We start from the raw sequence: 19,861 nt of genomic DNA, 5'->3' as shown, positions 1-19,861 counted from the left end.
CTCTACATAATATTATATCTATAATTCTATAACTTGATGCAATTTGATGTAAATGTAATATTCATATATTAACTTCTTGATTTTTGTTTATTTATTTAAAAATGATTTAATTTTTTATTGTTGTGGTTTTCTGTTAATTTTTTATTGTTGTAGAATTAATAAACTTAATAAAATATACTTGCCTCATCATATGAGTCATTCCAAAGCTCCACAGCTTCCTTACCAATAACAGTTTTTCCAACAGAGTCGAACAACATTAGTTTGCATGTGTCGCTGTCATCTGCCACATACACATGAAGCTTGTACCTAACATTTGAGTGTGACAAATTAGTAATATTTTTAGCTTAACAGTGAAAAATAGTTTAGAATAATAATTTACACTTACTTTGGAGACACATTAGTGACATTAGCACGACAGTTCTCACAACGCCCTAATGGTTTTTCATTTTTTGCAATTCTTCTAGGATCATTTCTACCAATCCTAGTAACACGCCGGTTGCATCCATTTGCATCATGTCCAAAAAAGAACCAACCCCAATCTGTGTTAATTGATTCGATGGAGCATACGATTTTGCATTTTTGCGCCTGAAAAATTAAAAAAAAACACACAATCTTATATTACTCAGCCGTAATCGGATCTCTAATTCATAATATAACTTATGAGAAAATTTAAAAATAACCTCAACAGCCACCAAAATCTCAGAAATTGAACAGACTTGAACATCATCCCAATCTTCTGCTTGCTGCTTCACAACCTTGTAATCCGGTTTGTTTTCCAAAATAGCAAGAGGAAGCTCGGCTTGCAACATCCTGAATTTTATTAATGTACAAATTATCAACCAGCTTTGATGCATCCACGTAAAAGCGCCTCTAAAATATGGATCTAAATGTACATTTCTTTAAAATCAACTGCTTCTTGCACTTCTGGGTTGAGAGTCACAAGGGAAGCATCAAATGCATTTGTTATTTGCATATTTCTTACTCAACAATAAACTTGCTGATGTAAGCTTCAGTTTTAATATAGTCAAACCCGAATTACTTTTAAAATTATAGATAAATGTTTATACCTTTGTAGTAGCTGATTTTAGCAAACCTAATCAAACAAATTATTAGTTGCCCTTCATTCTCTTGAAGATGAGATTCAATAAGTTCTGCGGATTTCTCCCACAGACAACACTCCATGTCATTCCCACTGAAATTCAAGATAGACAATTAAAGAATGTCGATTATAGTTCTTATACAGTATAAAAGATAACAATATTTTGCTTACTTTGTGTCACGTAGTCGGAATACAACCCTCTTCGGATCTTCGTTCTTGACTTGCACAGTCTGTATAGTGCGCATATCAAAAATTTCACCGAGCACATCTGTTCCAAAAATATTGTAGTTTAGTTTATAAATCAGTGAAAAAGCATGGACTAATATAAGAAAAAAACTCAAACGAATATCATACCAATTAGGAAGTAGGGATTCAATTTTCCCTCAATGGTATCTTCATAACTTGCAAGATCAAGGAAGTTATTGTTGTTTTGTAAATCAGATTTCGATATGACTGTGCCACCACTGATTGTCATCTTGTACTACAGGTTCGTTGGTCGATACTGCCCACCCGCTTGGGATACGGTGAAGTTTTCAACAAATCGCCATTCTCCAATAGGTAAGCCTCGCTGAACCCAAAACATTTGACTTCTTTTGCATGAAGCATGAATCTTACCACCCTTTGAGCAGGAGAAACTTCGTATTAAAGTATGTTCAGTTTTTGTAATCTATATAAATATATATGTGAAAAATAATTTCTTACTGTTTCATCTGCAAGGATGCACTCAAGTGTTTCTCCTCCAAAGTTCTGTTTCCACGAATGAAGCATCTTCACACTTACTCTCCACCCGATTTTGTAAGGCTTCACATCCTTAAGCAGGTTACAACACGCGTTACTCGACATTTCTTGTTGTGATTTTATTGTTGGTGATGGGTTGAGAATGAAGAAATTGAGTCGTAGAGGGATATCTATATATATGGTTATGAAAATTGGTGAACACGTTAAATATCACAAGCAAAAACTAACCATTAAGATATTTCTTGATTGTATGGTTGATATATATTTGGGTATATTCATTTTTCTCTTACGAAATACTTCAATATATTGTTATATTTTTTGCGATGATTTAGGTAACTAATTATGGAGGCATTCGTTGGCTTTTAAGGATATAAGGAAGCAATATAAGAGATTTGGAAATATTTAGCTTGGACAAAAAAAAGACGTAGGATGAAAGTTTAGTTTAGAAAATTAAGGTAATCATATATTTCTAGATTGCAACCGAGAATCTAGCTTATTTTGTGTACCAATGAATTCCAATTCTCTATTTTATTAAGATATTCTCACGAATATTTGATGCTTTAATAGTTTGGTTAATTGAATCAATTGGTTAAGATATTTATGGGGAAAGTTAACCGATAATGTGCATGTTATTGATTTCAATTTTGGTTTAAGTTGTGTGACAGTGAAATTACGAAAATGACATTAATGAAGGGTTCAAAGAAAACGTTTTCTCCTAATAACTTTGTGTCCAAACAACAGTTAAAAAAAAATTATAAGTCTGCTATTCTTGTATCCAAACAGTACCAAAAGGTATTTCAGTTTTAATAATATAGATAACTAACTTCCCCGTAGTATTTTATTAAATAACCTATAGGTTGTGAGAATTCAGAAAGATTAAGTGAGCAATCAAAAGATTACCACACTTCGTGTAGACGTAGATTTCAAAATCAGTCGATGGAATTCAGGTGACAGACGTTTGAGTTGGGCTTTTTATGTGCTTGATTGGGCCTTTGGCAACGAATAAGAACAGAAAAAAATAATACCAGACTAAATAAATTGAGATCTACCGAACAAGATTCCGACTTGTGAGATCATTCTAGAAACCTAATAAGAGATCGGCAGCCGCAGCCGCAGCCGGAGAAACATGTCGAGCCGTTCGTCTTCTTCTTCTGCCCGCGAATTAGAACTTCAGAAGGATGTGAAAAGGCACGAGGTTGCTCTAGATGAATTGAGCTGTCTCTCTTCTTCTCGAAGTGTCTACCAGAGAAACGGAAACCTCTTCTTCCTCACAGCTGCCAAGAAAGCGAAAATCGATGCGGAGAAACAACTAGACCACGCTAAATCTGAACTCGCCAAGATTCGTTCGCAGACACGATGAACAATGGAGCTTGTACTTTGCCTCTTGTCTTTTTGCTTAGTCTTATGTATTGCTTCGACTTGTAGTTTGTTGATATGATTGATGCTAATACCAGTTTTCATTATAGTTGGATAAATTGTTTATCTTTCGATTTATTATGTCTTCAAGCCATGCCAGCAATTAGCAAATCAAATGTGATATGTATCAGAGTAACGTTTGGTTATCATAACAATTTGAAGATAAACCAACAAGGAAGCATGGCGATTTTGTGGATTTTGTGGATTTTGTGGGTAGTGATAGCGATTGCAGGAGGAACTAATATCGTCAAAAATAAGATGAATGTTTTTGATGTTATACGTACCAGCTGTTGCTTTAGTTTGTGCAACCGTAACATACATGGTCGAACCAGTCTCGCACTGCTTAAGAGTCTCACCAGTACAAGCAATCATCACTTTCAAACTTTGAGCAGGTGCATACCCAACCCAACCTTTTAACCCACAAGTGAAGTCAACTAACGTCCTCACTCTATAGGCAGCTTACAAAAGTTTCTGAATCTCTTACAATTAGTTGTTAGATTGTTCTATTTACGCAGTGTCAAGATGACATTCACATCTCCAAAGCAATGAGGATGCTGCTGTTACCAACAACATGCTGTGATGGTACTTGAGCTTCGTTAAGAGTGTTGGCAATCTTCTTCACCTCCTCAATAGTCCCATTCTTCATAGATATAATCAAAATAAAAGCAATCAAATTGCCTCCGACGAAGAACGTCCAGCCATCCTTTCAAGTTTGAAGATAATGATGACAACAAGATTATATAGATTCAGTTTATATCAGTTGTATCAATATTTAAAATAACCAAGATACTTCAATTATATTTGCGGAAATAAATATTTGGTTTTTTTTTTAACAACGAGAAAAAATATTTAATTCGAATTATAAAAATTATAGTGTAAGAAAACTGAACCTGTTTTATTTGTTTTTAGTTGGTTCTTAACTTTTATGCAAAAATAAGCCAAATTTTATTATCCGGATGATTTATCAAACACATTTTAAACAAAAAAATGTTGAACTAAAAAAAGAAAGAAAATTAAAATTGAGCAAAAAAGAAAGATTCAAAAGACCGATTATCCAATAATGTAAATGAATAAATTCTGCAAAAAAAAAATTATAAAATAATACAAAAAACTTTTCAGATCGTTTAAACTGATGATGCATCCACATGTTCCGAGACTAGACAGACCCACACAGACTTCCACTCTCTCTCTCTCTAGTCCTCCAATGGCGGACCACGACGAGGATGAGACCCACCACCATCAAAGACCACCGTATATGCCCAAAGAAACCGCCCTCCAAGCTCTAAACACCATAATCCAGCTCCACTTCGAGAAAACCCTGGAGAAAAAATGAGCCATTGACAACCAAAAGAAGAAGCTCCATAACCTCTTCACCCTCTTCTTCATCTTCCTCGTCGTCGTCTTCGCTTCCCTCTCTCAACCCTCTAGCCGTCTCCAATGCCGCTATTGTTGGGCACCAATATGTTTCCTCTCTTTCTCTCACCTCATCTTCTACATCTCAGTCGCATAGACCCTACGTTGCATCAACGGGTTCAAGTACCAGCGTCGCTGCCATAAGCTAACTCTCGGCCTCACCACAGAGAAGCTTCGCTTCGTAAAGACAGTGGCAGCTACCGCTGTTGGTGAGGAGGAGATCTCAGCCGCTGCGGCTGCGGGGGATCTGGAAGTGTCGTACCAAGAGCCGTCGGAGAGTTATTTGGGGAAGTTTAAAGAGGAATTGGGCTCTTGATTTTGGGTTCTTGATCCTTCTCTATGCTTTCTTGGTTTCTTTCTCTCTTGTAGTCCTCTGTTTCTGATCTAAATTCAAAGGGCGTTTTAGGTAATACGTTAATTTTAGTAAAATTCATTTTGGTTTTGTATGAGTAATCAGAAGATAATTATCAAAAACTATAGAGATTGATCCCACTTTGGGTTATATTGTTATTCATCTACAATGGTAACAAAGAACACTAGTAGTGCAAACTGCAAAGGTAATGTTGGAAGTTCTTTTTCTCGACAAACTTATTGAGTTAATTAGTTCGGTTATTTCCGGTTTCCTTTTGTCGGTTTAATCATTTTTGGTTTAGTGTAGTTTGTATATAATCTGTACATTGTACTCAACTTTACGTAATGAGAAATATCTTCATAACAAACTTTCTCTCTCAGATGTTGATCCTCTTGTTCAACTAATATGGTATCGGAGCAATCTGAGCTGATTTTCGTCTGATTCTTCCATTGATAGAGCTTGATTCGTGTTCCCTGATCGATTCTTCTCCTCTACGATGGTTTCCATGAAGAAAATTCCGCGAAAATCAACTCGAGTATCTCGTCGTACGATCCGATCCATGAATAACGAGGATTCACCTCCGCAATCTCCTCTGGTAGCTGCAGATCGCAACATCGGTGCTTCGCGAGCGGTGAATGTCCCAGAATCTATGGATCCAACTCAATCTCCTCTGTTTATGCACAACGCCGATCATCCAGGTTTATAGCTTATCTCTCTTCGTCTCGATGGCTTAAACTATGATGATGCGATGAAGATTGCTTTAGACGCGAAGAATAAGATTGGTTTTGTAGATGGAACTTTGATCGTCCTGATACATCGGAACCTACATTTCGTTTGTGGTCTATATGCAACAGTATGGTGAAATCTTGGCTATTGAATTCAATTTCTCCTCGGATCTATCGCAGTATTCTCCATTTGAATGATGCGTCAGATATCTGGTGTGATCTCCATGGTCGTTTCCATATGACGAACTTACCTCGCACTTTCAACCTAACTCAAGAGATTCAGGAGCTCAAGCAAGGTTTGATGTCATTATCCGACTATTATACTACTCTGAAGACTCTTTGGGACAACTTGGAAAGTGTTGATGAACCAGATACACCATGCATTTGTGGCAATGCTATCAAGTTACAACAGAAGGCGGATAGAGCTAAGATTGTTAAGTTTCTTTGTGGACTTAATGAATCTTATGCTATTATTCGTAGACATATTATCATGAAGAAAGTCTTACCCTCTCTGGTGGAAGTCTACAACATTCTGGATCAAGATGACAGTCAGCGTGGTTTCTCCAATGTGGTTACTCCTGCTGCGTTTGCTGTCACCCGTTTCATCTTTTCCTCTTTCATCTCTATCACCACAAATTTCTAAAAGGCATCGCACTGTTCCTGCTCGTCTTAAGGACTTTCATTGTTATGCAGTCGATGATCCTTCATATTAACCATCTTCTAGACTTTCTTACTCTAAAATTTATTCACATCATCTTGCTTATATCAATAGCATTACTAATATTCCTATACCTACAGCATATGATGAAGTACTGAAGTATAAATAATGGACTGCATCTTATGATAAAGAGCTAGATGTAATGGAAGAAAATAATACTTGGGATGTTGTATCTTTACCAAAAGAAAAGAAGGCGATTGGTTGTCGATGGTTGCATACTCTGAAGTTTAATGCAGATGGAACGTTGGAGAGGAGAAAAACTAGACTGGTGGCAAAGGGTTATACCCAAAAGGAGGGCTTAGACTACAATGTGGTTACTCATGCTGTGTTTGCTGTCACCCGTTCCATCTTTTCCTCTTTCACCTCTATCACCACAAATTTCTAAAAGGCATCGCACTGTTCCTGCTCGTCTTAAGGACTTTCATTGTTATGCAGTCGATGATCATTCATATCAACCATCTTCTGAACTTTCTTACTCTAAAATTTCTTCACATCATCTTGCCTATATCAATAGCATTACTAATATTCATATACCTACATCATATGCTGAAGTACGGAAGTCTAAATAATGGACTGCATCTTATGATAAAGAGCTAGATGCAATGGAAGAAAATAATACTTGGGATGTTGTATCTTTACCAAAAGGAAAGAAGGCGATTGGTTGTCGAGGGTTGCATACTCTGAAGTTTAATGCAGATGGAACGTTGGAGAGGAGAAAATCTAGACTGGTGGCAAAGGGTTATACCCAAAAGGAGGGCTTAGACTACAATGAAACTTTTTCTCCCGTACCAGAGATGGCTACGATCAAGTTATTATTGAAGATCTCTGCCTAGAAAGAAGTGGTTTCTCCATCAGTTGGATATTTCTAATGCTTTTCTCAGTGGTGACTTGGAAGAAGAGATATATATGAAGCTTCCAGAGGGTTATGAGGATCACTTGGGAGATTCAATACCTAGCAATGCTGTTTGTAAACTCAATAAGTCCATTTATGGTTTAAAGCAGGCATCACGTCAGTGGTTTAAGAAGTTCTCAAATGCTCTGCTTGTTCTTGGCTTTACAAAGGCACATGGTGATCATACTCTCTTTCTGAGACAGATTGGTGATGATTTTGTTGCCATTTTGGTGTACGTGGATGATATTGTCATTGCTAGTACCAGTGAGGTTATAACGACTCAGCTTATCAGTGATCTCAAGTCTTTCTTCAAGCTTCGTGTTCTTGGTAGTCTGAAGTTTTTCTTGGGTTTGGAGATCTCTCAGAATACTGAAGGTATATTTATTTGTCAACGGAAGTATGCCTTGGAGTTGCTCCATTATACTGACATGCTTGACTGTAAACCTTCCTCTATTCATATGATTCTGAATTTAAAGTTGTCCAAGGAGGATGGTGATATGCTTGAGGATCGTGAGATGTACCGCCGCATTGTTGGGAAGCTTATGTACTTGACAATCACGCGACCTGATATTATGTTTGCGGTGAATAAGCTTTGTCAATTCTCTTCTGCTCCGCACACGTCTCACCTTGGAGCAGTATACAAAGTTCTTTAGTATATAAAAGGCACGGTTGGTCATGGTCTTTTCTACTCTACCTCTCCTGATCTTATTTTGAAGGGTTTTGCCGATGCTGATTGGCCGGCTTGTGTTGATAGTCGTCTGTCTACGACTGGTTTCACTATGTTTGTAGGTGATTCTCTCATATATTGGAGATCCAAGAAGCAACCTACAGTGTCTCGGTCATCGGCGGAGGCAGAATACAGAGCTCTTGCTTTAGCTTCATGTGAAATGATGTGGCTCTGCATCTTACTTCGAGAGTTGCGAGTTCCATCATCTTCCATGCCTATTCTCTTCTCTGATAGTACCGATGCAATCTATATTGCTACGAATCCGGTTTTTCATGAATGTACCAAACATGTTGAATTTGATTGTCACACAGTTCGTGAGAATATTGATAAGGGTTTACTCAAGACTCTTCATGTCAGAACAAAGGATCCAATTGCTGATATTCTCACTAAACCATTGTTCCCTCTTGAGGGGGCCTATTGAGTTAATTAGTTCGGTTATTTCCGGTTTCCTTTTGCCGGTTTAATCATTTTTGGTTTAGTGTAGTTTGTATATAATTTGTACATTGTACTCAACTTTACGTAATGAGAAATATCTTCATAACAAAATTTTTCTCTCAGATGTTGATCCTCTTGTTCAACTAATAAAACTCCATACATCAAATTACGAAGATTCGATTTGATGAATACCCACAAAAACCTATTAATCCAAAATTGTCTGATTTACTTGAGAATTAATAGTTTTGTGTGTTTTATGTTTTACAAAGAGAGTCAATATAAAGATGTTGAAATTTAGATCGAAAAGAGGTAATGTTGGAAGTTTTAAATTCAAGTTGTGTCCTCTACAAGAGACCAAAAAGGCTTTTTGATTGGCCCATAATAAATCGTTACACTCTGTTTTCTTTTTTAAAGACCCAAAACTGTCAAGTCAAACTACTAAAATCCTAAAAATTAAAATTAAATAATTATTAAAGAGAAAATAGTCATTTAAATCATGAACTTTCTAATTTGGTTGAAAAAGCATGAACTTTATCGTGGACCATTTAAAGCATCAATTTATCGTGACTAGCAATATAATGCCTCAACTAAGTTTGACGAAGCCAATTTTAATAGGTCGTTAAAAGGGTTAACAGATTGAGTTAACGAGGTTAATTTCCGTCTCTGCTCTTTGTTAAATTCATACGACGTCATTTTTTGGAATTTTAAAATAATTGGTGTACAAGGGAATCGAACATGAGACCAAAGTTTCCTTGTTACAAACCTAAACCACTAGACCACTTACGATTCCATCGACATGTATGAATACTAATAGTTAATATTATTATACCTCTAAATCATCTTCTCCCAAAAACTAAATCCCTAATTTGTTTCTGTTAAGTTTTAAGAAACGGGAATATGATGAATCTGGCGGTGATGGGTTGGTTTCGAATTCGAAAACCAAACCAGAATTCGAAACCAACCCATCACCGCCAGATTCATCATATTTTGGAAGATTATAAAGATGTTCAAATTTCGATTGAAAGAAGGTAATGTTGGAACTTGGAAGTAATTCATAGCACTTTCATTAATGAGATATTCTCCAAGAGACCAAAAAGGGTTTTTGATTGGCCCATAATAAAACGTTGCACTCTGTTTCTTTAGATATCCACATTTTTAAAGGTCCAAAATAATAAAGTCAAACTACTAAAATCCCCAAAAATAAAAATTAAAACTAGATTTCGATCTACGCAGATTTTTGTTTTCATTTATTTTTATATAAACATTTTGTTTTCAATTCTAAATTGGTATATATTATAATATATATGTGTCTATCAATTTTTAAAATATAATAAGTATACGGTAATAGATTATTTCAAACTTTCACATGTATTTGTATCTTCTTCTATATATATTTTTTTGGATTATTATTTCATTATTAAAATCGTAACTATATATATTTATTAGTAAAATATTGTTTTATTGTCATATTCAAAAATCGTAACATTTCGCTTCATAGATTTATATTATCGAGTAAATAATTAAACATTTAGTTTTTGTTTAATTTTTAAAATAAAGTATATAGTTAATTTGTTTTCATTGGTTTAAGGTAGTAAAATTTAATTATTGTTAGATAATATGATTTTTGTTATTTAAAAAATATTTATAATTTTAAAAGTCAACATCAAAAAATATTTAAATAATTAACATATGGAGGTATAATATTAATACATTAAATTATATCTATTTAATTTATACTATCTATAAATCTAATGGATCATTTATTGTTTAAATCCAATTATTGATATCCCAATAAAAAAATTTGGTAGGTCTTAAATTTAAATGATAAGATTAGAGATTAAATGTAATGACTTTATAGGAATATAGGTCTATTATGTCTATTTTTAAAAAAAATTATAGATGAATCAAAGTCGTGACTTTTCTTTTAATATATAAAAGATAATTATTAAAAACTATTTTCACTTTTGTATAATTGAAAGACAGAGCAGCAACAGCTTTATGCTCAAAGGACAAGCGAGAAGAGAAGAAGAAAACAAACACCGACTTTCATAGAAATCGCAGACAGAGATCCCATCCCTCCATCGTTGAATCTCATCTCTTATCTGAGTTTCGATGCCTTCCCGTAGAAGAACTCTCCTCAAAGTCATCATCCTCGGCGATAGCGGGTCCGTCAACTCTCTCTCTCTCTCTCTGCTTCTTTAGTGTTTTCGATGAGTAATATTCTAATCTTTAATTGGATTCGATCTGAATCGGGCTGGTCTTAGATGTTTGGTTTATGTCTATTGTGTAGCTTGTTGGAATTGAATTAGTAAAGTTGTAAACTGGTAATCAAAGACTTACTTAGCTCTCATGGGGAAGTCGTGAATCAGATCTCAGCAAATGGGGTTTATTGTCTGTGGTGATTCCATTCATTTAAGTTATAATTCCATTCATTGTTGGACTTGTGATTTTTGCAGGGTGGGGAAGACCTCTTTGATGAATCAGTATCCTAAGTTGTGTGTTAATGGTGTTTTAACTGGAAGCTACAATGGAATCTGTTCTTTTTCTGAGTTATATAGATAAGTTTGTGTCCTTGTTTTACTTTAACACCACGTTTTCAGATATGTTAACAAGAAGTTTAGCAACCAGTACAAGGCCACCATTGGTGCCGATTTCTTGACTAAGGAAGTACACTATGAAGACCGCATCTTCACTTTGCAGGTTTGTCTTGTCTCAGCGCTTTTATATAAGTAAATTTGTTTTTTTTTTTTTTTTTTTATCTTTGGGTAGATTGCACTTGCTTAGTTACTTGGTTTTAATGTCACTCCTAAGTGGCAGAATAAAGTTGATTACTTTATGAGCTTCTGGCTGATCTTTTTAGTCAATCTCTGCCCTTTTTTGTTTGACCATAGATATGGGACACGGCTGGTCAAGAAAGGTTCCAGAGCCTTGGTGTAGCTTTTTATCGCGGTGCTGATTGCTGTGTACTTGTCTATGATGTCAACTCCGCCAAATCATTTGAGGATCTCAACAACTGGAGGGAAGAGTTTCTGATCCAGGTATGTGTGTATTCATGCTCCATTGTCCTTGCTCAATGAAAAGCATATTGCTTTAATGTTTGGTTATTGTGATTTTCACAGGCGAGTCCATCTGATCCAGAGAACTTTCCCTTTGTTGTCATCGGTAACAAAATCGATGTGGATGGTGGAAACAGCCGTGTGGTTTCAGAGAAGAAGGCTCGAGCTTGGTGTGCTTCAAAAGGAAACATCCCTTACTATGAAACTTCTGCCAAAGAAGGCACCAATGTTGAAGACGCATTCATGTGTATTACCAAGAATGCAATGAAGAGTGGAGAAGAGGAAGAAATGTAAGTTTCTATGCTTTGATGGATCAGAGATTTTGTCTTAGAACTTGTGTTTATTATTGTTTTGATGATTGGTCTTAGGTACATGCCCGACACAATTGATGTCGGAACCAGCAATCCACAGAGGTCAACAGGATGTGAATGCTAAAAGGATTATTTTACCTTTACTACTCTCCCCACCAGTTTATCTCAGTCTCCAAGGTTTTTACCGTCTTGTAAATCTGTTTTGTTCTGTGGTAAATTATTGAAAAAAAAAAAAAAAACAAACCATAACGTTGTTGTCTACCGTTGTTGTTATTGTTGTTGTTGTCCAATACATTTATGAAAAGACTCGATGGTTTCGTTAACAATTTCATCATGATTCATGAGATATCTCCCTTAGTGTGTAGGTTTGAAGACGACGACAATGGGATATCAATACAATACATACAATAAATAAAAGGAAGATATCCTCAATGAAAAGGGGGTTCACGTCGGATTAATAATTCAGACCAATCATAGAGTCGTATTGTGTCATGTCATATATTCCTCACACGTCAAAAATTAGTTCGATTGCATCGACTTCAACTTCCTCCTTTTCCTCGAAGAAACCCAACCGTTTCACCTCTTCTCCTCTGTAACGTTAAAATTGTGACTCATAAAGCTTTATCATTTAGTGCAATCACTATATAATCTACCTCTTCACATCCAATTTTGCCGAGGAGAAGAAGAACTACGACGTAGAATCTATATTTCCCCGGTCATGTCAATGTCAACAACTCTGGATCAAGGTGGCTCTTATCTCTCCCCCTCTAAATTTGTTTTATAATATATATGCAAGCTTTCTGTGTATTTGGTTATTGGGTTTTTTGGTAAAAACCAAATTAAGTTGTAGTTTAAAAATTTATTGGATCTGATATTTGATTTTTTTGGGGTGTTTCTATTTATTTTGAATCGACTGATGATTGAACCTGTCGAGTTGATTTTTGGGTTTGTATTTCCAGCACTAAATCTCTGTCGTCGACCAAACACTGACCATGAAGAAATCAGCAAACTCTCATCTTCAAAAGCCAAGGATAACAGAAAGTCATCATCCAACTTCCCAGACTTCTGCAACTGGTCTCGATGAGCTCCAAACTACGTGTTTATCCTAATCGTTAAGTTCACATTCTTTGGGTTCTTGATCTGATTCATCACCGTTAAATCCTTCGAGATTTTCTAACAGCGAGATGGCTTCACCAAAATGGAACTGAGGTGAAACACAGTCTGGAAACTCAAATTCCTATTGGCGCCACCTTCATCACCATCGGTATCCAAAGAAGCCAGTGCCGTCCTAATGTAAGTTGTAACCAGGTTTTACCTTCCTCTCTGGTTTTAATGTAGAAACTAAATACTTAATTGATAAAAAAACAACAAACTATATACTTGATTTATGTAGAATTTGATAGTGATTAAGTTGAGGCTTGAGGCGTATTGATGGCACAACGACCAGATTGTTCTCCTTCATATGATAGTTTAGTCGGATCCTGTAACACACTTTTGAGTATAACCATTTACAAGTACCTACTGCTAAATCCACGAAAGTCTTCTGTCTCCACGGAAAGGTCTCCCATCGTCATGTATTATAACAATCAAGGTTTGTGTCTACTCTCTTCATATTCATTATTTTACTCTGCTCAAAATTGTTCCTTCGATTCTTTTTGCGTGATTCATTGATGTTACCTTAATTCTTAAAAAACAGCAAAATCATAGCATTGTTTTTCATCCACATAATCACCCTTCTATTTAAGCAGGGAGTTAGGCATGGATATAAGATCAGAACGATTGTTGGTTTTGAAGCATAACCCGTGTTCCGATCATGTCAGAGCTCCACTGACACCACCCATGACCATAGTCAGAATCAAGTACAGTTCCGTGAGATCAATATTATCCCTCATAAGAATATTGATTCTGTGTGTGTAAATTTGAATATTTTTTCTTGATTGGATGCAGTGGAGTAATTTTTAGAGTTGTAATATATTAGTTTGAGCTAACCCTTTTTTTTTTGTTTTAACTTTTAAGCTTTCCTGTTGAATTCTTCTTGACCTTATGTATACTTTGTTTTTCTGTAGTATGAACTTCTTTGAAACTTATGAATTCTCACATCAGTTAACGACGAGGTCGTCAAGAAAACCTATAAGTAGTCCAAGAAGGTAAATTTAATAGTCCTAAACTGTTTTTGTGTGTTTCAACTGCAGAAGGGTAAGTGACAATCACTTCTAGGGAACCATCTCAGAGTGTATTGGCAACTGGTCTCAGCTTAAAAATCTGTAAGGTCAGCATTCATCAAAAAAAAATTATTTTTCTTATACTTTGTATCTCTGCACCATCTAAATTGTTTCAGTTAACCATATAATGAACAATTGCAGTTGATTAGCAAATGGAAACTAAAGCAGGACTCATGTTTAAAGCAATTTTTTTTTTGATAAGATTGGTATAAGCATCATCCCAAATCCAGAAACGGCATCAATACCCTGTATTTTTTGATGTTTCAGTGACCATTTCTAAAAGCCATGTGTCAGTGACTTTCACCGTTTGTAACGACTTGGTGTAACTGTGTGCAGGCACAATAGAACACAAACTGTGTGTGATCTGGCGTGTAGAAAAGGACTTGACGTCCTCGACCTTCCACCTGATATCCAACCACACTCGAGAAGGAGTACTTCAAGAACCATCATTGTCTCTAAAATCGTACATGGGAAAACTCTCCATAAGTTTGGGGCATGTAAACTGGTACACTGATACGTACTCCTGCAGGATATGTACATTCTTAGATGTTCATTTTCTTCACCTTATTTAGATTAAAGGGGCAGTAACCTTGAAGAAGATGATAGGGATGGGTTTTCCTTTGTTAGACGTGATATACCCGTAACCCGCCACTAGCACTGAAAAGCCTTCTGGCTAAGGTTGTGAAGTTGTTCAGCCGTCTACTAAGCTTCTGCCAGTTGCTTAGATGGGAGTTGTTGGTCGGAGGTGATTGTATCTTTCACATAATTGGAATCGCACATGACAAATCAAGTTGGCTTCTCGATGACTTCCTGCAGTCATTTATGAAAGCTCATGGACCTCTGAAGATATCAGCAATTGGGAATTGGTCAGTTCTCTTACAGTGTCAGATGACTTGCTGTGCTGCTATTGTGCCAAATACCAAATGTATCAGTGTTAAACTTAGTAAAGCTAATACAATCCAACTTTTCTTCTTTGTATGTGTTCTTTACATTAAAAGAACAAGATTCTCCGGTGAGATCGAGTTGAGATACCTCATCGGCAAAACCTTGATGGAACCATTGTCATATGCTTCTTCTGAGTAAACTCTGGCTACAAGGTTCTGAAATCGTAACTCGAAGCTCCATGGTATAGACCCAAAAAAATGTGTACGTCAAAAGCTAATGTGCCACATAATTTTTTTTGTTATGTTTGGTGTAAAACCACACTTTTTTTTCTTACATCTATTATCTCCAAATTGTCTGGTTGATACATAGCTTACATAGTTTCTCAAAATTTGGCATTCTTTTTACTACTTAGATGAATGATATGTAACTTGCTAAAAGCACATATTATTGCGACAAAAAAAACCCACATATTCATATATGTTTATTCCAAATAGAATATGTTGTAGGTCAAAAAGTTTGTAGGTGTTGTGTCAGCCTCCTACTAAGCTAATCGTAATTGTGCGTAAAGATAATCACCATAATCCGCAATGCTCACCATCACTGATCATCTTCCATCTTTATTTTTAATCAGATCAAAGAGACGTGAAACATCATAGGATGTATTCTGTGTAGATCGTCAGATATATATAATAAAATGGAAAGTAAGTAACAAAACAAAATACTTTTCAGTTTGAAAAGTGAATAATGAATAAATCGTATATCATAATCAAATATTCATTTGTAACTCTTTCCACAATATAAAACATAATATCTAATTATTATAATATTCTGCAGCATTAAATATTAATGCAAAAAAATACAAAACACTTATATAAAAACCTATATTTAAATATATACTAAAAATTAAAATATTTTTAGTTGTTTTTGAAATTTTTCATCCGCCCGTAGGGCGGGTTTAATCCTAGTATCATTTAATGAGTGAGTGATATCTCATTTAAATTTACACTTGGGGATTTAACACTTTACGGGAAATAAAGAGTTAGCGACTTATATTCCTGAAATTTCTTTTCAATTTACTGGAGTTTATCAAAGAGCAATACAACGAATATAAAAGTTAGAAAACGATTTAAGTTGGAAGACAATAAGAGAAGAGATGGCAATTTGAAGACTTGCCCGCGGGCCTGGCTCAATAAAGCTTGGTGCGGGGTGGGTTTGGGATGGACTTAAATTTTTGCTTGATTCAGACCTAAATTTTTTGCTGACCACGCAGGAATGGACTTGACTTGAGCGGGTATTGGCTTGGCGTGGGATGGGCCGGATTTGGACAATAAAAACCCGTGATGACCTTCATTTCAGCTTTTCCTGAGGAGAGATGCTAATATTGGTTATCCGAGATATATTTTATAAATTACACTTAATATTTTACACTTATAAATTACACTTAATATTGGTTATTTAGTCAAAGATTTAATTCAAACATATAATTCGATTTACATACATATATGACGAAAACCTAAAATACAAGTATGATCTTACGAAAATTAATATCTAAGTTAATATTAAATTGAACAGAATTTGTAGTAAAATATCACATAATGTAAAATTTTAGTTACTGTTCATGTTTTAATTAGAGAGATATCACTAATAATTTGAAACTAGGTAATAAACCGCGCCTTGCGCGGGATATGATTATTAGTTTCATTATTTTAATAAAAAAACATTAAATCTGTTTAATCTGGCTATTGGTTCAGTTTTAAATTTTTTTTTTGGTTTTTAATCTTCTAAAATATAACTATTATTTTAAATTAATATTCATTTTAGTTTATTCGGTTAAAATGTTTGATTTTTTGGTTTTTCCGGTAAAAACCAAAAATTAATCTTATTTATTTATTTTCATGTTATGAATTTTAGATAGTCGTCATGTCGAACCAATAGTTTCATATTATAGTTTCTAAACAGATAATAGTTTAAAAAAAAGAAAAGAAAATTATTAAAATAAATCATTTCACTACAATTTGGTCGGTAGTGAAAAAAGCATTAAGAAAAATTATTTCAACTTTCAAAACAATTAGATACTTCAGTTGTGGTGAATACTTAGTTACAAGGTGTTCACATCAAGGTGCACATATATGTGTATGTAAAAAGTATATAAAAATAGTTGACAAATATATAAAGATATTGTTACTTAATATTAAATGACATTTTTGTTCAAAATAATACATGAAAGATAAAATTAAAATTAATTTAAAATAAAAAAGGTCTTGACATTAGTCATTTTTTACATATAATGAAAATAAAATAGTATCCGTAAATAGGGGTGAGCACATATCGAATATCTGGGTATTTGGAAGCATTTGTGTCGATTCGATCTTTAGCCACCTAGATATTCAGTGACTCGGATATCCGAAATGTTTAGAATTTTAAAGAATATCTGATTTGATCCGTAAATAAAATAAAATTTTAAAAATAATTGAAAGCTTTAATAATAAAATTTTATTACAAAAGTAAAACATTATTTAACTTTTTAAATTCTAGTACCTAATATAATAAATTTAATTCATAAAATATTATAAAACTGATATAAAGTATAATATATATAACATATATATAATTCTTTACATATATGTGTATATATATATGCATATAACAGATCGAATTGGATATATGTTCCCAAAAATATTGGTATTTGTGATTTACTTTTTTTTTGGATATTGTATTTTAGTATTTGATTTGTTTCGTAGAGTTACGGATGTCTTGATTTTTTGGTTCCAATCAAAACGGATAACGAATCGAATTAAAATTTATGAATATTTTGCTCAACTTTATCCGTAAACAATAAAAATAATATATATATATATATATAGTTTGGCTTTTGATCATTATCTATTTTTATTCGAACCGAAAAATCCAGAGTTTTATTGGAACCATATATGTGAGTTTTATATTTAAAAAAACGCAAAGTACATAGTGTGAACACATTTATAAATATAGTGTGAACGCGTTAGCATACTTATTATCAAATTATTGTGAGACTGCAACATGTCTATTATAGTGTGAATGCATTTATTATAATGCTTCTCTTTTAATGTATAAGGGATAATAAATTAAATTACTACATGCAAACTATAAAATTGTTGTGTTTGAAAATATTATATTAAACTATTAGTAATATGGTAAATCTTAAAATTATATACCACTAATCATGTGAATCAAATATTCATATATGTATAAAATGAAAATAATCATCAAGATCTAGTTTTAATTAAACTCTTTAGTATAATTTTGATTAAACTCCGAGTAATAGGTTAGAACCTTATATTTTCACAATTTTCTTCGTTTTTCTTATAATATTCATAAGGATATGATGAATTTTTAATTCCCATTTTTATACTGTACTATTATATTAAACTATATAAGAGAAATAATTCAATTGAATTATACAAATAGTATCATTCTCTCTATATATAAACATTTGTAACGATTCAATTTCTTCTTATTCAATTCTTCTTTCTCAGTTTTAATTGAAATTACCACCAGATTCTGTCCATTATTGATTGCATTTTGTCTTATCTCCCAAATCATGTGTTCTCTACTTTATTCAAAAGAATTACTACCCATTGTTTTGTACTACATTGTAACCTCTGTATTTTTGTCTCATTAGGAGTATGATATCATGCGTTTTAACTTTTTCATAGATTTTTAGAAACTGTTGCCCAGAAAATAAAATCAGAAATTATCGAATACATCTTGCATTATTTTGATTTTATGCTTGAATGATACAGTAATTTTTTGGTTATGGTCAAAGGAATCATTTTTTGGTGTCTTAGGTGTTATATGACTTGGCTGGTACTATGTCTAGGGTTAACATTTCTTCACTGTGAATATATTGGTAGAACAACAACTCAAGCAGATGTTATTATCTTATTGCTTAACACACGCATACACGTGCATGTATAACCCGATACATAGATTTAATCAATTATACATTAGGATTGTGGTAGATGATGACGACAGATTTGGTGTTGAAATTCTTAGCGAACCTCTCTTGTCCTGTCCTAAAAGGATTGTTGAGAATATCTTTGATTGGTTCAGGTAATGGCTCACTCTTCATCATCTTCTTCCAATAGTCCTCTGCAACTTCTGATTTTCCTTCACTCAGATACACAAACTATACCAGCAAAATATAGCATTTGTTATATACATATATATAAATATATATACATGTATTGAAATCAGATCTTCATTAGTTAGGTTTTAATATAGAGAAGAAGCTTTACAAGGAGGAAGCTGAAAAGGACTACGAAGAAGGCGACCAAAAAATGTTGTTGCTTCATGTCTTTTAACTTCTGATCTGTTGTTTGAGAATTTTCTGGATCTATGGTGAATCCATGGGCGTTAAGTTTATATAGAGAGAGAGACCCTTTAAGAGGAAGTTGATAGACTCTTTAAATAATAAGTCGTCCTTCTCGATCCTAGCATCTTTTGTTATTATTTGAAAATACTTTAAATAATTACTATTGTAACTTGTGAGGTCAACTTTGTACTGTATACATTTATAAATACTAACCTAATTTTTTATGTTTATATAAATTTCACAGTGGTGGGCTGCTTGAGAAGGATTTTTGTCTTTTCTTCTCATGAGCGATCAACTATTACGGTTCGAAGAGCGACAACATTTTCTATAAGTATTAAGAATATGACCAATATAATTGAATATAACATAGAAAAGTTCTATGAATTGTTATGCTAATTTTCCAGATTACAGTTTACAACAAAGATTCCGTGATTAAATGAAACAATGAAGAATAGAGACAAAAATACTCTTAGTCTCGAGACAGTTTCTCCGTCAATACGGACCCGGCTTTGAAACCT

General features: G+C 34.0%; 4 protein-coding genes, 1 long non-coding RNA gene and 1 pseudogene across 5 annotated transcripts; 4 read left to right on the top strand and 2 right to left on the bottom strand.

Moving 5' to 3' along the window:
• Positions 1-164: 164 nt before the first annotated feature.
• Positions 165-1,574, bottom strand: LOC106419608. The gene is made up of 6 exons (XM_013860421.1): positions 1,454-1,574; positions 1,271-1,367; positions 1,118-1,192; positions 681-810; positions 386-585; positions 165-306 (listed from the first exon to the last, which is right to left on the bottom strand). Exons 1-6 carry the CDS (start codon positions 1,572-1,574, stop codon positions 165-167), a joined length of 765 nt encoding a protein of 254 aa, XP_013715875.1.
• A 1,389-nt stretch (positions 1,575-2,963) lies between these two features.
• On the top strand, positions 2,964-3,312 carry BNAC08G03030D. The gene has a single exon (XM_013860584.3). It carries the CDS (start codon positions 2,964-2,966, stop codon positions 3,195-3,197), a length of 234 nt encoding a protein of 77 aa, XP_013716038.1. The 3' UTR covers positions 3,198-3,312.
• Positions 3,313-3,519: 207 nt separating this feature from the next.
• Positions 3,520-5,385, top strand: LOC106419754 (annotated as a pseudogene).
• A 5,067-nt stretch (positions 5,386-10,452) lies between these two features.
• Positions 10,453-12,208, top strand: LOC106419755 (ras-related protein RABG3e). Its single transcript, XM_013860583.2, has 6 exons — positions 10,453-10,680; positions 10,972-10,998; positions 11,116-11,215; positions 11,407-11,553; positions 11,635-11,861; positions 11,940-12,208. The coding sequence occupies exons 1-6, from the start codon at positions 10,628-10,630 to the stop codon at positions 12,004-12,006; spliced, it is 621 nt and encodes a 206-aa protein (XP_013716037.1). The 5' UTR covers positions 10,453-10,627; the 3' UTR covers positions 12,007-12,208.
• Positions 12,209-14,317: 2,109 nt separating this feature from the next.
• On the top strand, positions 14,318-15,183 carry LOC125591439. Its single transcript, XR_007327428.1, has 2 exons — positions 14,318-14,352; positions 14,441-15,183. It is a non-coding gene; the product is annotated as an uncharacterized LOC125591439 (long non-coding RNA).
• A 3,708-nt stretch (positions 15,184-18,891) lies between these two features.
• Positions 18,892-19,424, bottom strand: BNAC08G02990D. Its single transcript, XM_013860498.3, has 2 exons — positions 19,267-19,424; positions 18,892-19,157 (listed from the first exon to the last, which is right to left on the bottom strand). Exons 1-2 carry the CDS (start codon positions 19,321-19,323, stop codon positions 18,969-18,971), a joined length of 246 nt encoding a protein of 81 aa, XP_013715952.1. The 5' UTR covers positions 19,324-19,424; the 3' UTR covers positions 18,892-18,968.
• Positions 19,425-19,861: the final 437 nt, after the last annotated feature.

This window comes from Brassica napus, chromosome C8 (assembly GCF_020379485.1).
Source record: "Brassica napus cultivar Da-Ae chromosome C8, Da-Ae, whole genome shotgun sequence".
NCBI classification, from domain to species: domain Eukaryota; kingdom Viridiplantae; phylum Streptophyta; class Magnoliopsida; order Brassicales; family Brassicaceae; genus Brassica; species Brassica napus.
Note: the sequence above shows the minus strand (reverse complement) of the source record. Positions and strands in the feature narration are given on the sequence as shown.

Bases quoted from the DNA above. Each gene is read 5' to 3' on its own strand.
- LOC106419608 (XM_013860421.1), bottom strand. From the start codon at position 1,574: ATGACAATCAGTGGTGGCACAGTCATATCGAAATCTGATTTACAAAAC. The intron at 1,368-1,453 runs GTATGATATTCG...TTTTTGGAACAG, and splicing joins GAATCCCTACTTCCTAATTG to ATGTGCTCGGTGAAATTTTT. The intron at 811-1,117 runs GCAACTAATAAT...AATAAAATTCAG, and splicing joins CATCTTCAAGAGAATGAAGG to GATGTTGCAAGCCGAGCTTC.
- BNAC08G03030D (XM_013860584.3), top strand. From the start codon at position 2,964: ATGTCGAGCCGTTCGTCTTCTTCTTCTGCCCGCGAATTAGAACTTCAG.
- LOC106419755 (XM_013860583.2), top strand. From the start codon at position 10,628: ATGCCTTCCCGTAGAAGAACTCTCCTCAAAGTCATCATCCTCGGCGAT. The intron at 10,681-10,971 runs GTCCGTCAACTC...TGATTTTTGCAG, and splicing joins ATCATCCTCGGCGATAGCGG to GGTGGGGAAGACCTCTTTGA. The intron at 10,999-11,115 runs GTATCCTAAGTT...CCACGTTTTCAG, and splicing joins AAGACCTCTTTGATGAATCA to ATATGTTAACAAGAAGTTTA.
- BNAC08G02990D (XM_013860498.3), bottom strand. From the start codon at position 19,323: ATGAAGCAACAACATTTTTTGGTCGCCTTCTTCGTAGTCCTTTTCAGC. The intron at 19,158-19,266 runs GTAAAGCTTCTT...TTGCTGGTATAG, and splicing joins TCCTTTTCAGCTTCCTCCTT to TTTGTGTATCTGAGTGAAGG.